At 45.5% G+C, this 16,655-nt stretch overlaps 1 protein-coding gene across 1 annotated transcript in view; it reads left to right on the top strand.

Annotated features, from left to right (window-relative positions):
• Positions 1 to 16,655, top strand: part of DNAAF11 (dynein axonemal assembly factor 11) — a 77,865-nt gene that overhangs the window by 31,748 nt on the left and 29,462 nt on the right. Inside the window, exons 6-10 of the mRNA XM_047073818.1 lie at positions 1,244 to 1,429; positions 4,735 to 4,812; positions 10,055 to 10,120; positions 14,636 to 14,705; positions 15,650 to 15,745. Of these exons, the coding sequence (XP_046929774.1) occupies positions 1,244 to 1,429; positions 4,735 to 4,812; positions 10,055 to 10,120; positions 14,636 to 14,705; positions 15,650 to 15,745 (496 nt within the window). The remainder of the gene's footprint in view (positions 1 to 1,243; positions 1,430 to 4,734; positions 4,813 to 10,054; positions 10,121 to 14,635; positions 14,706 to 15,649; positions 15,746 to 16,655) is intronic.

Raw genomic sequence — 16,655 nt, 5'->3', positions numbered from 1 at the left:
ATCCCCTTAATAGATTGCCTTTTCAACACCATAGAGAACTGTAGCTATATGGCAAAGTATTCATTTTCAGAAGTTTGCATTATTTTGCTTATTAAACTAGTTACATTTTGTAATATGCAAAAAAATGTAAGCAGATATTATTCTCTGTTCTATTTATATTGTTTAAACCTCAGGCTCTAGTACTTTTTGGTGTATCCCTTCAAAAAGCAACTAAATGAGCCTTTTGTGTTATCTCATTTCAGTAACAATAACAAAACGTAACATTCAGTGAGCGCTTCCTGTTTGTCATGCTTGGTACTCAAGGCTTCATGTGGATTTTTTCATGCAATGTTATTTCGAAATAGAGTGTATGTTGCAGGGAGAGGTGAGGAACACTGTTCCCCAGTGCTTACTATGTGAACGGTGTCATTTTTGCTCTGCTAGAATAGGATCTCCTGAAAGGACTGTCATTGTCTGTCTTGCCTAGGCTTGGATCTCTGGTGCCGGGCACAGAGGAGATGCTCAAGAAATATTTCTCGAATCCACGTTGGATGACTGTTGAATATCTCATATACCCGTTTGATGTCAGAGACACCATAGAACTCTTTGACAACCCACAAAACATGAATAAAAAAAGAGCACACAGCACTGTTCCTATACAAAGCTATGAAATCAGAAGTTGTCCATAAAAGACCATACCACGAATCTCATATATCCCACTGGAGAATTTTGGAGAGAGAGCATCATTAAAGAACCTGGAACTAATATGATGTAATTTGCCTGTTGACAAGACTCCTCTGGGAGCAGTGTGGAGACAGGAATTGAGGGTCCCAGCCTGGAAGTGGGGTGCCTGGGAAGGCCCAGTGGTCCCTGAGTTTGATCATCAGAACCTCTTGCAAGCTGTCATAAAACACAGATTCCTGGGCCCAACCCCACATCTATTGAGTAGACTTTCTGGTGGGAGGTCGAGGCATCTGTGCCCTTAACACGGCTCCACAGGTGACTCACATCCCACCAGCCTGGGAGCTTCTCATCCGATCACTGCACTATGCCCCGTGTTAGATGATGAGGGCCTGTCCCATTTGGGACAGTACGTTCATACAGCATGGCTTACGTTGGCTCTCTTTCAGATGTGTTTTGTCACTCAAAGGTACGAAGACAACACAAGAAAAGTGTGTAAGAGATTGAAGGGGCGGCGTTTAGGATGAAACTCAGACATCCAGTACTGGTCTCACATGCTCTGTGTCTGTTTGTTCTTTCCCAGCCCATTTTCAGTAGAGCACAAAGACCATGTCCAGGAAGGACAAGAAGGGGAATACAACCAAAAGAGATTCAAGGACAATGAGGATGACCTGGAATTCTGGAACAAGCCCTCTTTGTTTACTCCTGAATCTAGATTGGAAACACTTAGGCATATGGAAAAACAACGGAAAGACCAAGAAAAATTAAGGTATTCCACAGTGAGGCAATGCCCTGCTATGGACTGTATTTTCTTGATTGCACAGGGTTTACTCCTTCTCTGTGTTCAATCTTTGTTAGCCATCACTTAATTGACTTGGCTTCTAAGTTCAGCTTCCTGTTGAATTGTGTCTACTGACATTTGTTAATATCAAACTGCCTTCTTTAGGATGTCATGAATTATGGCATTTTACGTAGGGTCTTGTTTGGATGTCTTTAATTTTTTTTCTGTGTTTTTCTCCTTGTTGATACCTTTATTTTATTTTTATTATTATTATTTTTTTAAGTTTTTTTTTTAATTTTTCTAATGTTTATTTATTCTTGAGACAGAGACAGAACGTGAACAGGGGAGGGGCAGAGAGAGAGGGGGACACAGAATCTGAAACAGGCTCCAGGCTCTGAGCCGTCAGCACAGAGCCCGATGCAGGGCTCGAACCCACGAACTGTGAGATCATGACCTGAGCCGAAGTCGGACGCTCAACCGACTGAGCCACCCAGCACCCCTATTATTATTATTTTTTAAATTTACATCCAAATTAGTTGCATCTAGTGCAACAGTGATTTCAGGAGTAGATTCCTTAGTGCCCACTACCCATTTAGCCCATCCCCCCTCCCACAACCCCTCCAGCAACCCTCAGTTTGTTCTCCATATTTATGAGTCTCTTCTGTTTTGTCCCCCTCCCTGTTTTCATATTATTTTCGTTTCCCTTCCCTTATGTTCATCTGTTTTGTCTCGTAAAGTCCTCATATGAGTGAAGTCATATGATTTTTGTCTTTCTCTGACTAATTTCACTTAGCATAATACCCTCCAGTTCCATCCATGTAGTTGCAAATGGCAAGATTTCATTCTTTTTGATTGCCGAGTAATACTCCATTGTATATATAAACCACATCTTCTTTATCCATTCATCCATCGATGGACATTTGGGCTCTTTCCATCCTTTGGCTATTGTTGATAGTGCTGCTGGATGTCTTTAATTTTTTTTTTTAACAACTTTCAACGAATCAAGCAGTAGGGATGTCCCGGGTTAGAGATACTGATTATCATGGCACCGAGGAAAAGGCCACTTTGCGGGACGAATAAGTTCCATTGTGTCTCATAATTTGCAAAATTAGAAAGCAGTCTTATGAGGCATTGTTTTCCCAGTACAACCGTCTTGGACATTCAACAGCACGCTTTCACTTCTGAAACTGTTTTGATCGAACTTGACGATTTGTTAGAAGCTCGAACGCTTATGCTCTGATTGCCAGGGAAGCTTTTTAAAAGCTCGACTCGGTGTCATTCCATTTCATGTCATCGCTCAAATCTAGTACGTAAAATGTATCACTTACGGAAATGCTTACAATTCGTGTGCTTGGATGGGATCACTTAGCTCTGAAATACCGTCGTCTGCACGGCAGTTACAGGCGCGAAGCCCAGTGTCTTTCCCTGTGATTGTCACCTGCAAGCAAGAAACTGAAAGAGTGAACACAACCATTAGCAATCTCTGCTGCTTTCATACCATTTTATTCAGTAGCTAGATAGGGAGGTACAAAAACGAGAATTGAATTTTATCCAAAATGCTTGTTTGTAAAATTTGGCGGTCTGTATACGGTGAGGCCACCCAGTGCTTTGGGAAGAGCATCGGAAAACATCAGAAAATGTGGGTCCATGTGGCGACTCTGCTGCTTACTCTCTGTGCGATGTTGGCAAATACCCAACTTCTCCTCAACTCCTTCCTCGTCTGTTAAACAGGGATTCTCTCCCTGCCTTCCCTACTCCACTGTGTGGTTGAGAGAATCATAGGAGCCAATAAATGTCAAAGTACTCTGCAGACTTAAGAACCTTCTGCAATGGAAATTCTACATGTTTTTATATAATATGTATTGTATTTCCAACATATATACACATATACACCCATGTATATGCAATATATCTATATATGTATGCATGCCTGAAATGTATACATAGTACAGTATATCGTATAATACATTGTATTGAGCCTGAAACCAGGAAAAAAAAATTTCTCTCCCTGATAGCCTAAAAAAAAAATACAGCTGGGTTGGATAGAAGACCAAGCCACTCTGTGCAAGTGCACAGTGGTGTTCCCAGTCCCATGGGTCCCTGCGATGTTTGCCCCTTCTGGAGGATGCCCCTGGATTGTCCTCGTCATGGAGACTAATGTGGTACATGGACACATTAACTTACCTGGACCAGGAGAACCAGCTTAAAATGCAGCAAAATGTGAATAAATGTACATTTTCATATACAGTTCACTATCCAAAATCGGGATTAGAAGAATGGAAATCCAAGGCAAAGACTTGCCTGCAGTTCTGTCATCTACACACATTCCTCCATGTGGTTTTGTAGAGCTTGTCCATACAGGCCTTTTTAGGTTTTTATAGATCTTCAGTGATGTTGAAATAGCTAGGACTACGCTCTACATTTTTCTATGTTATCTCATGAGTCTTTCCTATCTGCACTGTTTCTTTTCCTCCATGCACGTTTTCTGCCACTTTTTAGACCAGTGAGGTAAAGAGCAGACACATGTTTTTAACAGCCGCAAAATATTTCATAGCATGAATATAGTTAGGCCACTGACTCCTCTGTTGATGGGTTTTCCTCATAGCTCCAGAGTTTTGCCACTATGAGTAATTCTGTGATAGACATTTGTTTATGTAGAATCTCATGTATTGGTATTTTTATTTCTATAGAGTCGAATCTACTTGGCATTTTAAAAATTATAATTTTTTTAAAAGTTCATTTATTTGTTTTGGGAGGGGGAGGCAGGGAGAGAGAGAGAGAGAGAGAGAGAGAGAGAGAAAATCCCAAGCAGGCTCTGTGTTGACAGCCACGAGGGGTTCAATCTCATGAACCATGAGACCATGACATGAGCCAAAGTCAACAGTCAGATGCTCAACTGACTGAGCCACCCAGGCACCCCTAAAAATTAAAACTTTAACTAAAGCAGAGGCTATATCCACCAATGGAGAATCGACAGTTATCTGGGTAAATCATGCATAAAATAGATGAATTTAAATATTCATGGATATTTCATGAAAAAGAGGATTTTTTTCCCCCTTTTGAATTAACTGCCAAATTGTCTAGGTCACATTTTTGCCTTAAAGATATAGATAACGATCATAAAGAAATCTGCCCTGTCAATTCCCAGCGTAGGAGTAACAGAATGGACTTCATAATGGTGAATTATTCATGTATTCACAAATGCCTGATCAATTTTTCTTAAACTGTGTCACAAAAATATTCCTTTTACGTTGTTTTTCTCTCTCCCCACTGCCCTTTGCTCCCATCTCAAGTGGAAAGAAGAAGAAAGTGAAACCACCCAGGATTTTGATCACTGAAGATGGAAAAGTGTTGAATGTGAATGACCCCAAGTACGTGAGGCCAAAGAGAGGCTTGAAGAAGTCAAGTGCATGGGGGTGGTCCTGATGATGGTTTCCGTTGCGGGTTTGCTTCGCGGAGAATATATCTAAGCGTTCTTCACAAGCTCGAGGAGCCCGATAAGAATGTCATTTTGTGCATAGTTGAGAGTAGAACATCTCTGATGTTTTCGAGTGCGTAACGTTATATTTCATTTTCTTGGCGTTCAGAAAATGATCTTGACATATGGGAATCTTAGTTATGTATCCGCGGAAACTTTGGGCCCTATATGCTTTTCTGCCTGAAAATTCCACGTGCATTATTGTTATGTCTATTAATTTGTAAAGCGCCGCACGAACAAGCTGGCTGAGAGTATTGGTACCTTTCCTATGTGTCCCTCTACTGGACGCTCTGGGACACATCTACAAAGCACGTGAGAGCTGAGGAAAGAAACTGATGGAGATCCTTCAGGGACGTTAATGAGAGAGGGAAAATATTCGACCTGGAAATGCTCAAGTGTAATGATGGCTGCCCTATCTGGCTGTCTTAAAATCTAAAACTAGAAAGCAGGCAAAATTTAAAAAACCAAAAAAGGCCATTTATAGCCAAAATACCGACCAAAAAGCCTTTGGACTAAATCTCGTTGGCTTCATTTCATTGCTCAAAGCCTGTTTCTTTTCAGTACTTCGTTTTTGACACCAGGACCAGGATAAAGAGACCGTCCTGATCATTTCCAGGCGTTGTGTATTCCATCTGCGTGGCAATCTTACATGCCAAGCAGTATTTCCTTCTCAGAGGTTCAAAGCCTGAGCCTGGGAGACGTAGAGTGGCTTGTCCAAGGCCACGTAGCTAATAGATGGTGTGACTGACTTGCTCGTGCTAACCCAGCTCTAGTGACTTCCGTGATCAAGTTCATATCTACCAGCCCCTCACACACACAGCCCTTCTCTCTCCTGCAGAAATTAACGTAGCCTGAGACACGATACTAAGCATGAGGATATGGCAGTGAATATGACAGGTGTCTGCATTCACTGAGCTCAGAAATCTAGTGGGAAGATTGTCTCTCAGCCTATAGCAGGGGGCTTAAGGGAGACCCTCAGAGCCCTCTGGGCCCCGGGTGAGACCACCTCTCCCCCTACCACACTGCCCATGTTACCTGCCCCTCCTGCTAACCGTATTGAGGGGGGTTCTGTGAAGAACTGAACACCCATCACCTCCTCCTACCACCTTCCATCCTGCCGTCATCACCCTTCCTTGCCCTCCTGGGTCATCCGTCACCACCAGAAACTTAGTCCCCTGTGGCTCTGTACACCTCATTCTCTTCCCCCCTGCTGACCCCTCCTTCCCTGCCTCTGTGCCCTCTGGAGTATGTGTTGGTCAGCAAAGCCTCGATCCTCAACCTTCTCTCTCAACGTCCCTTTTATCTTCTTTCACTAAGGGAAACTCAGGGTTCTGCTTCCACGGCTGCCCTCCGTATTCTCCCTCGCCACGTACATATACCACGAAGAAAGTTGAACCTGGTAGCCACTCTCAGACCATTTTTCTTCCCTTTCCCTAAAAGTTCCCAGCCCCCTTGGAGCCGGGGCCGTCTAGATAATACCACCTCTGTCCTTATTGCGGTTGTGCACTTAGCCCTGCCCAGCGCTCACACTCGCCCTCTGCCCCACTCACTGCAGAAGACCATGTTCACCCCCCCACCCCACCCCCCGCCTGGACAAGTGTCTCTCTCTCTCTCTCTCTCTCTCTGCCTCCTCTGCCTCTCCTCCCATCACTGGTCATGTGACTTTGTCCTACTTGTAGACAATCCACCAAAGCCTTGCTTTTTCCCTCGCCCCGCTGCCTCACTCCCTGCCATCGTTCCCTCCCTCAGCCAGCCACACAATCCACTCTTATTCTCAGACCTGCCATCTTCTATATCTCTTCCGCCTCCAGAATCTTCCCTCGAGTGTCCCACTGGGCACCACCTCCTGTGCTCCCGGGGAGCGCCCTGCACGCCCAACAATCAGAAGCCCCATTAAGAACAGGAATCTGTTCAGCCTGCTGGTTTTCTGCCTGCCTCCCCTCTCCCCTCGTGTTCTTATCTTCTGTCACTCCGCTATGCTTTTATGGTTCGTCTCAGAGATTCGTCCTTGACATGGATCTTCAAGTCCCTTGTCCTTCTTTCCTTCCCGCGTCCTCTCTCGTAATCTCAACCAAATCTACCATGCCATCTGTTGCTGGACTTGCCCTCGTGAGGCTGGAGGAAAACATTCAACTCTCCCTGCCGGTCTTACTGTAAATTTACCACCATAGATCTCTAGCGGACTTCCAGTAATCATGTTGTATTTTCTTGGGTAATTCACTCCTCTGATTTCCCGTAGCCTGCTTTCACACTGCTTGCTCCCTTCTTACTTCCATTCTGTGGTCCTGACTGGGACCTTGTTTCTTACTCCATAAACAGAAGCAATCAGAAGTTTTCCCATCCAATTTACCAGTGTCCCTGGACCTGTCCACATACTCTCTTGCCTCCTGCTGCAATGGGTGGACTTCCCCTACAGAGTGACTCTCTCTGCTGGTGGACTGATCCCAAACCTCTTCCTGTAGAGGACTTGCTTCTGCAATGATTCCTTCTCTTCCGGATCACTTGTCTCCCTCCTACCAAATTGCTCTCATCAGTATACGCATGTTGTGACATCGTGTATCTTTTTTTTAAGTTTTATTTATTTATTTTGAGAGAGAGAGAGAGAGAGAGACCATGAGCAAGGGAGTGGGAAGAGAGAGAGAATCCCAAGCAGGCTCCACACCAGCAGCGTCCAGCACGACTTGGGGCCCAAACTCACGAACCATGAGATCATGACCTGAGCCGAAACCAAGAGTCAGATGCTTAACTGACTGAGCCACCCAGGTGCCCTGATATTGTCCATCTTCAAAAAAAAAAAAAAAAGAAAGCTCCCTTTCTCTAGTTTCCCTTGCGGCATCAGCCCTATTTCTCTGCCCCTCTTTATAGCTGCTGTTCCTCATGGAGATGCCTGGACTCGGTCACCAGTTCCCTACTTCGCTTTCCTTCTTAAAACCATGTCTGCATATCCTGTCACATAAAACTTTTGTAGTTACGTCATTTCTATATGCTCACATCAGCTCTCTGTTCTCTGTTCACCTCACATCTATGTTTTCTGTTTACATCATCTCTGTGTTCTGTGTTCACATCATCCCCATGTTCCGTGGTCATATCATCTCCGTGTTCCATGGTCACATCATGTCCATGTTCCATGGTCACACCATCTCCATGTTCTGTGTTCTCATCATCTCTGTGTTCCATGGTCACATCATTTTTGTGTTCCGTGGTCACATTATCCCTATGTTCAGTCACATCATTTAAAATCTCAGGCCCTATGTACTTGACCCAGCAAATTTGACCAAAGTGATCATCATCTTCCTTCTTAAAGCAATTTCTTCCCTTTGCTTCAGATTCTTTGACCTTATTACCTGCTCGTCTTCATAGGCTTTGCCAGATTCTCTTTGTGATGTACCGAAGTGGTGGCCAACTCCTCACCTGCCTTCTTGTTTCACGTTGACTCTGTGAAGCTCTCACCAAATTCCATGGCTTTAAACACCATCTGTACATTACAACCAGATCCAACCTCTTCTCTGAACTCAAGGCTTGGATGTTTAATGAGCTATTTGTCCTCGCCATGTGATTATAAGATAGGTATTATAAACTTACCATGACAGAAGCAGAAGTCCTAATTTCTATCCCCACGATCAGTTTCCGTCTCGTTCCCCAGCGTTCTCCAACTCAGTAGCAAGCATCCACCTTGGATTCATCCTTGACTCTTCTCTCTGTCATGTTATCAGTGACTTTATAATTTCTTCCTTCAATATCACCTGAATCCACGGCTTCTCACTAACGCCATCCCCCACCACCTTAGAACGTGTCATCTGCCTCTTGCCCGGAGAGTTGCAGTAGCTTGCTAAGTAGTCTTTGTAGTTCATGACTGGGTCTCCCATAGTCTCTTCCATCCAACTGGAGGAAGAAGAAGAGAGGGAGAAAAGGACACATGCGCCCTCTCTTTAAGGAAATTCCTGGAGAGTGCCATATAATGCTCTCCTTCAGGGAACTAAATCACATGACTATATCCAGCTGCGGGGGGTGCAGGAAAGTGTCACCTTTATTCTGCACGGCCGTGTTCCTAGTTAAAATCAGGGGTCCTATTACTGTGGAGAAAGGGGAAGTGGACCGTGAGGGAATGAATAGCAATCTCTACCGTAGAAAACCTCTCTGAAATTACCTTTCAAATGATCTGCCAAGAGAGAGTTCAAGTTGGCTGGCTGGACAATTGGGGCATAAGCAATTAAGGCAGAGGGACCGGCACATAAGAAAGCTCCTGAGAGGAGATCACAAAGGGATGGGTCATTTGAGCAACTGAAGGAGTCCCGCATGGCTGGGTCATGGAAAGCACCAAAAGGGACGGCCCCACACAGACATCTTGCTGATGGCCAAATTGTTCCAAACGATTTAGCATACATCCTTTAATATTGTTTTACTATATACTTTACAGAATGGTATGACAAGTGAAATGCTCAAAATAAATCGGCCAAATAATTCTGAATGGTATGTTGACACTATGGAAGCTATACCTCAGACCGAGCCGTACGGTATAGTTGAAAGATGTAGGGCTTTGAAATCCTGCCTCTCCAGGCTCACGTGGCCACCTTCCCAGCTGTGTCAACCTCTCTGAACCTCTGTTTCTTCGTCTATATGGAGGTGATAGATCATGGGCAGTGTCTCAGCATTTTCCAAGGTGGTGCAAAGGTCAACAATGAAAGGAGAAAAAAAAAAGATGGCAAGGAGAAAGAAGGAAGACAGGACTATTTAAAACTGAAGGGATAGAACGCTGGGTAAGGGAGGCAGATATGACATTTTCTTCCCCATAAACAATCCCAGCGTTTTAGTTTTGCTTCTAACAAACTTGAATGAAATCGAAAAGAAAGCTTTAACCACCAGATGTCTCTATCTCTGCACCAATGCTACTTTTTTTGTATGTAGTTTGCCTTAGGATTCTCACATTTCAACAAGGTAAATAAATAATTTATGCGTGTATTGTAGGTTTCCGTTGAGAGTTTTAAATAACACCTCCCAGAATAAGTTTGTCATCGGGGATTAGTATATACTTATTACCAAGTTTACTTTTGATAAGGGGTGGGATACCTGTACAGTATTGCTAAAGACGTCATCTTTTTTTTTTTCTTCCCCCCAACGGATTGATTGTTCCTTAGACTTGACTTCTCCTTGAAAGATGATGAAAAACATAACCAGATCATCCTGGACCTTGCTGTCTATAGGTAAAGGCATTTTATTATGGGTTTACTTAATGGCTTCTCTGGTGTCATTCTCAGTGCCATCTCTTGAGTCCTGAAGTATTTTGTAATGGAATTTGGTTTGCCAAACGAAGAAGTTTTGTTTTGTTTTTTAAGCCCGAGAACTTACCATAATTTTAAAAAGCATGAAAATGAAAACAAAGGCAGAGGTAAATAAACCCATAATCCCAGGGCTACGAACTTTGGACTTTCTGTTTGGAAGGCAGAGTTTAGTTATTTACTTTTAATCTTTTTTGTAATTTTTAAAAATGTTTATTTATTTTTGAGAGAGAGAGACAGAGAGAGAGAGAGAGAGAGAGAGAGACAGAGCATGAGCAGGGGAGGGGCAGAGGTAGAGGGAGACACAGAATCAGAAGCAGGCGACAGGCTCTGAGCTGTCAGCACAGAGCCCGACATGGGGCTTGAACTCTCGAGCTGTGAGATCATGCCCTGAGCCAAAGTCAGAGGCTTAACCAACTGAGCCACCCAGGTGCCCCTACTTTTAATTTTTTAAATCCTGTTTGTGAGGGAGGGCGCATGAACCGGGGGAAGGGGCAGAGAGACAGGAGAGAGAGAATCCCAGGCAGGCTCTTCGCCCAGCCCATGACTTTGGGATCACCACCTGAGCTGAAACCAAGACTCTAAAGCTCAACCGACTGAGCCACCCTGGCCCTGCGGCTCAGGCCTAGTTGACATAATTGTCACAGCTTTGCTGTTTCCTAACGCTGATACCACGGGCCCCTCGGCTTTCCCTACTGCCACTGTCCTTTTATATTCCTCCTTGTTTTTTCCAAATCACTCTGATGTGACAGTAAGCACCAGGCGGCGGGTGGTGGCCCCCGCCTCCCAGTCCCCTCTTAGAGACCCAGGGGTACCCCCTGCAGCTTTTTTTTTTTTTTTTTTTTTACCTCCAGCAGACACTTTTTCCCCTGGCCGTGTCCCTGCCTCATTTCTTTAGGATCATAGGTTTCGGCTCGCTGTCCTTCATGCGTCTGACTTCAGGGTCCACGTATAGGGTCTTTCCACTTCTCCAGCCTTTTCAAGACACACTGGTGCCTCGGGACTTTGCACCCATGCATCCCTCTGCCTGCACCGCCATCACCCTGGGTGCCCACGTGGCTGGCTGCCTCACTTCCTGCGGGCCTCTGGTCACATGTCACTTCATTATGGAGGCCCCTGTGCCCCGCTATCCGATGTAAAACAGTGCCTACCCCTACCCCAGCACTTCCTCCCACCTCTTCGCGCTTTTTGATTTCTACCTGACAAACTGTTAATTTACTTGCATTTTTTTAAATGTGCGGTCAAGGCAGGAACTTTGTTTGTTCGGCCCTCCTTATGTCTCCAGCACCCACAAGGTGTGAGTGCAGGAACGAATGAACGCCTGAGTGAGTGAATGAATGAATACTGGTAATGGGAGCCAGTGAACATTCACATGCATGCATTTTAATACAGTCCTCTCTCTTTCTAAGGCCCGTTTTGTGGGCTCTATCTCATCTGATCTTCCAGTAACCCAGTGAAGGAAGAGGGATTGTTATCCTGAAATTCATCCAAAAGGGAGTAAATTTCCAGAGAGCGAGTCTTGTCAAAGTAACTACAGTAATCAGAGGGGCCAGGACACGTACTCACAGCCCGACGTCCCATTTTGTTTACTTGTAGTAAAATACACATAACTTAAAATTCGCCATTTCAGCCATTTCAAGTGTCCGATTTGGAGGCACTCGGTAACTTCACGATGCCATGCGGCCTTACCACCTCTGAGCCCCAGGACAGCCTCATCACCGCAGGACGGAAGCGCATGGCCACTAAGTAGTCATTTCACAGGGAAATGAGAAACGTACCCTGTGCCCTGGCCCCCGCGAGCCTGCGCTCTGTCTCTATAGATTTGCCAATTCTCGATACTTCGTATAAACGGAATCACTTGTGGTCTTGTGACCTTTCACGTAGCGTAACGTCTTCGGGGCTCATCTGTGTTGTAGCGGGTATTAGAATTCCCTTCCTCTTTGCGGCCGAGTAATACTCCATTGTCTGCACGGACCACATTTCTGTTCACCCACTCACCGGTTGATGCCATTTGGGTTGTTTCCACCTTCGGCTCTGGTGAGGAAGGGCTAGTCCTCCGTGTGTTCCTTCCTTCTCATGACAGGATGCCCCGTCTCACCTCCTGTTAATTCTCCTGCCCACGCGCCGCCAGTCCATCTGCCTTTAAAGAGCGCCGAGCTCTTCTCCTGATTTCATGTCCTCTGACCCTGCAGCAACCCGAGCTCCCTTTCTGTTGTGTTTCATTAAACACTCTCATTCATCCTTTTAGTTCTTTCCATTTTTTGGTCATATTCCTGGAGTTTAATGAACGTGTACCCCTTTCTCTTTGTAGCTCTCTTGGCCTCTTCACGTTCAATCCCCGAACGAAGACTTTCCTCATGCCCCTGTCGTGCACTTTTTCAAGGAGTGGTGCGACTTCTCCTGTCTAGGTAGTAAAATCCCTCCCTTCCCTTCCCACGATTCTGTCTGAACTGATGACACTAACACTCCTTGTGATCTTCGTTGGCGCATGGATGTGTCTCTGAAAGTTAAATTCATTCATTCGTTCGTTCGTTCGTCCATGTGCTCGTTCATTCGTTCGTCCGTATATTCTTTCTGTCTCTATCCAGAAATATCAGTAGAACACCTGCTATGTACTGGGGACGGGAGGCTGTCACTGGCACATTCCAAAGACAGTCTCTGCTGTCCTAGAGCTTACGGCCCCGTCGGGGAGCCAGAAGTAAACAGGCAGGCGTCTAACAAGTCAGGGTGCTGCACAGGAAGGGCCAGAGTCCGGGGGTGGCGCCCGGGGGTCCTGCAGTCCGGTGGTCCGTGTATAGGGGATGCTCAGGGAAGCTGCTGGACTGAGCGCTGACGATTGCGGGATGAGAAGTGGTGGGCTTTGCAGAGGACCAGCAGAAGGTGGTCTTGGGCAGAGGCGAACAGCACGCGAGGACCTCGTAGGTAAGGGCAGATGAACGCTTTAGGAGGCCCCACGCGTGAACGAGAAGATGTGATCCGTTAGCGTGGTAGATACTCAACGAGGTTTGGGGAGACCTTGCCCAGCCTTGGTATTGTTACGAGAATTTTTATTTTTATTATTACAAGCATGATGATTTGTCAACGCCAGCTCCGGACTAGGCGCTATGCCTGGGTCTTGACTGTGATCTTAGGGGGCGGGGCACTTCCCATCCTTATTTTCCAGGTGAGGAAACAGGCGGGGAGGGGTTAAGGAATGTCGTCCAAGGTAACAGAGGAAGAGGGGGTGGGGTCAATTCCTGACCATCTGTGTGACCCAGGCCTGTGCCTGCGGCCCTGGTGTTCTCCTTAATGTTTGTGATTTCTAAATCCTCACTGCATTCGCTAAAGTTCACAATCAGTATTTTTCTAATGATTACTTATCTTCGAGAGACAGAGCGTGAGCAGGGGAGGGGCAGGGAGAGAGAGAGAGAGAGAGGGAGACAGAAGATCCACACTTACAGCAACAAGCTCGACGTGGGGCTTGAACTCACAAACCGTGAGCTCTTGACCTGAGCCCGAGTCAGACATCCGACCGACTGAGCCACCGAGGCGCCCAACACAATATTTTTAAATGTCCAATTATACGTATAATCGTTTGTCTACATAAGCGAGATGAAGCCTGAATCTTTGATTTGTTCATAAAGCCAAGGAGAACAATTACCAGCCGATCCTGGGGTCCCTGCCATAGATGGAAGGCTTTGCTTAATCAGCAGGAGGTAGCTTGGCAGGGAAAAGCAAAGCCAGTCTTGCGGGGGTGGGGGGGTGGCATTGTGGCAGCTGCAGAGCAGCTGTGGGGACAGAGAGCAGCTAAGGAAGAGGGAGTGGGGGTCTGCAGGCCCCACTCGTAGTAGGCTCAACATCCCTGGCTATTCATGTCAGTCTTAAGGGCTTAAAATAAAATATTCATGAAAGAACCTGGCAAGCTGTTTTTGTTTTTTGTTTTTTGGTTGTTTTTTTTCTTTGCAAACCTCTCGTGTTTTCAGGCCGCAGATATTTTTAGGTGAGGGGCAATCAATGCCAAGTGTACTTGTGGCTCTAAAAATGAAATTGCTGATATATTGAATTTCCTTTGGTTTAGGGATTAACGTAAGACAAACTTCTTAAGACCTGTTCAGCATGGAAATTGTAAACCTCTCTTTCATTTAACACGGTTCTTTAAAATTTTTTTTTTTACATTTACTTATTTTTGAGAGACAGAGCACAAGTGGGGGGCGGGGGGCAGAGAGAGAAGGAGACACAGAATCAGAAGCAGGCTCCAGGCTCTGAGCTGTCAGCACAGAGCCCGACGCGGGGCTCGAACCCACAAACCGTGAGATCATGACCTGAACTGAAGTCGGACGCCCAACCGACTGAGCCACCCAGGCGCCCCTAACACGGTTCTTTAAATGTTAGTTTTTATTTGCACTTCTTTAAGCTTAATTTTTGTGAAAATTCTAACATTGGACATGTTTGATTTTGAAGGTATATGGACACCTCTTTAATCGATGTAGATGTGCAACCAACTTACGTACGGGTCATGGTCAAAGGGAAGGTAAGTATAATGCAGTCGACTGTTAACAATTTCAAAAGCTAAGTCTGCAACTCAGCTAGGTTGCCTCAAAAATTGTTAGAGTAATATGAAAATAGGAAAAAAGAAGCCCAATCAGAGAGCTACTTTTTAGACACATGATTTTTAAACGTTTTTAACAATTTTTCTTGATATTTATTTAGTTTAGAGAGAGAGAGACTGAGCACGAGCAGGGGACGGGCATAGAGAGAGGGAGACACAGAATCCGAAGCAGGCTCTAGTCTCCGAGCTGTCCGCACAGAGCCTGACGTGGGGCTCGAACCCACAAACCATGAAATTATGACCTGAGCCGAAGTCGGATGCTTAACCAACTGAGCCACCCAGGCGCCCCTGGACACATGATTTCATACAATGAGAGTGGTTGTTGACCAGCCACGGTGCAGCTCCATAAAATTATTATTTTTAACTTATTTCCATTGTGTTAGTACTGTTCCAAAGCAGTTATGGTTATATATGTGGTAGCCTGTGCTTGAGATTATATTTAAATTACGTACCCACTTTAAATTGTCAATGATTTCATTCACAGCAATTGTAATTTTATAATTTTTGAAATAGTATTTTTGGCTGATTATGAGCATTCACAGGAGTCCTATAAAGACTTTAAAATGGAAATGCGTTGATAGTTCATGACAAGGAGTTTTATCTGTAAATCCTTTATTATTAGTCATGTTAACATAAACGGACCAATGACTATTTTGCTGTTTGTGATCGATGACTGTTCTTTAGACCATCCATTAAAACAGGTAAAACAGTTCCTGCATATCATGCGTAGCCCGGACATGGGTTCTTTTTTTCCTAAGTCTGAGCACGTTGTTTTTAAAATGGCATGGTGGATCTTGAATTTGTAATGAAAATGCCTCTTGAAGTAACCCTCTCCCGCAATACGCAAACTTCCTGTTTGTCGTCAGCCGTTTCAGCTTGTTCTTCCTGCCGAAGTGAAGCCGGACAGCAGCTCTGCTAAGCGATCTCAGACGACAGGGCATCTGGTGATCTGCATGCCCAAGGTAGGCCATGTCACTTGCCACTTGGATCGATTTCCAGCCTGGACGCGTCGGCTCCTGAAGGAACTTGACCTATCAAAGCTAATGATGGCTGCTCTGGGTTGAGGGAACCAGAAGATCCGCTCACCCCAGCTAAGGCAGGAGAACCGGGACGTGTGAGAACAGAGCTGAGACTGGGGCACAGTTGGGACCCGGGGGCGGGGGGCGGGGGGCCTCACCCCATCACCACTCGGCCAGTTGTTCTCGGCTCTGCAGCCCCCTCCCACCTCTGCAGCCAGAGCGGCGGTGGGGGTTGGTGTGTGTGAGTCCCCTCGTCCTTCCAAGTGGGACAGGTATCACGAGCACATCTATTACATGGCGATCAGTACTTTTAACCATAAAGAAGTGTTTCATCTCGAGAAAGTAGGGAAGGCTCGGGCAGGGGAGGGTCAGGGTCTCTCCAATATGTTAGCTTTGTCCTCAGACTCACTTCCTTCCTGAGAGGAGCACTCGCAGCCACGGGGACAGCACGCTCTCTTGTCCTTCCCTTGCATGAAGATAGACAAACGGAGAATCAGGGACAGACACAGAGAGATGAGCCTCCCCATCACCCTGGAACAAAAGTTCCTCTGGACTAATCAGGACGATTTAGCTGAAGAGCCCAGCAAGTCTTGATTAACTTAACCTTGGGCAATGAAACCCATCTCTGGCCAAAGGGATAGTAGTACTTTGTTTGGTTTCTATTATTTTATATTGGTTACTATTATCTCCTCCCATGACCTGGGGTGGGGTCAGCTTTGCCCTAGTCACTCAGGTTTCAAAGGGGCAGAGTAGATGAGCCAGTCAAATGGGGTTCTGGTCTTGAAGAAAAACAGGACAATGGGGATGGGGTGTCTGCCCCAGAGAATAAACTTGATTAACCAGTAAGGTTTCG

The sequence above is a fragment of the Lynx rufus genome, unplaced genomic scaffold, assembly GCF_022079265.1.
Source record: "Lynx rufus isolate CCGP_SWC_20201006 ecotype Redwood Valley unplaced genomic scaffold, mLynRuf1.p SCAF_12, whole genome shotgun sequence".
Taxonomy (NCBI): Eukaryota; Metazoa; Chordata; class Mammalia; order Carnivora; family Felidae; genus Lynx; species Lynx rufus.
The sequence above is the reverse complement of the archived record's forward strand: the minus strand, read 5'-3'. Positions and strand labels throughout refer to the sequence as shown.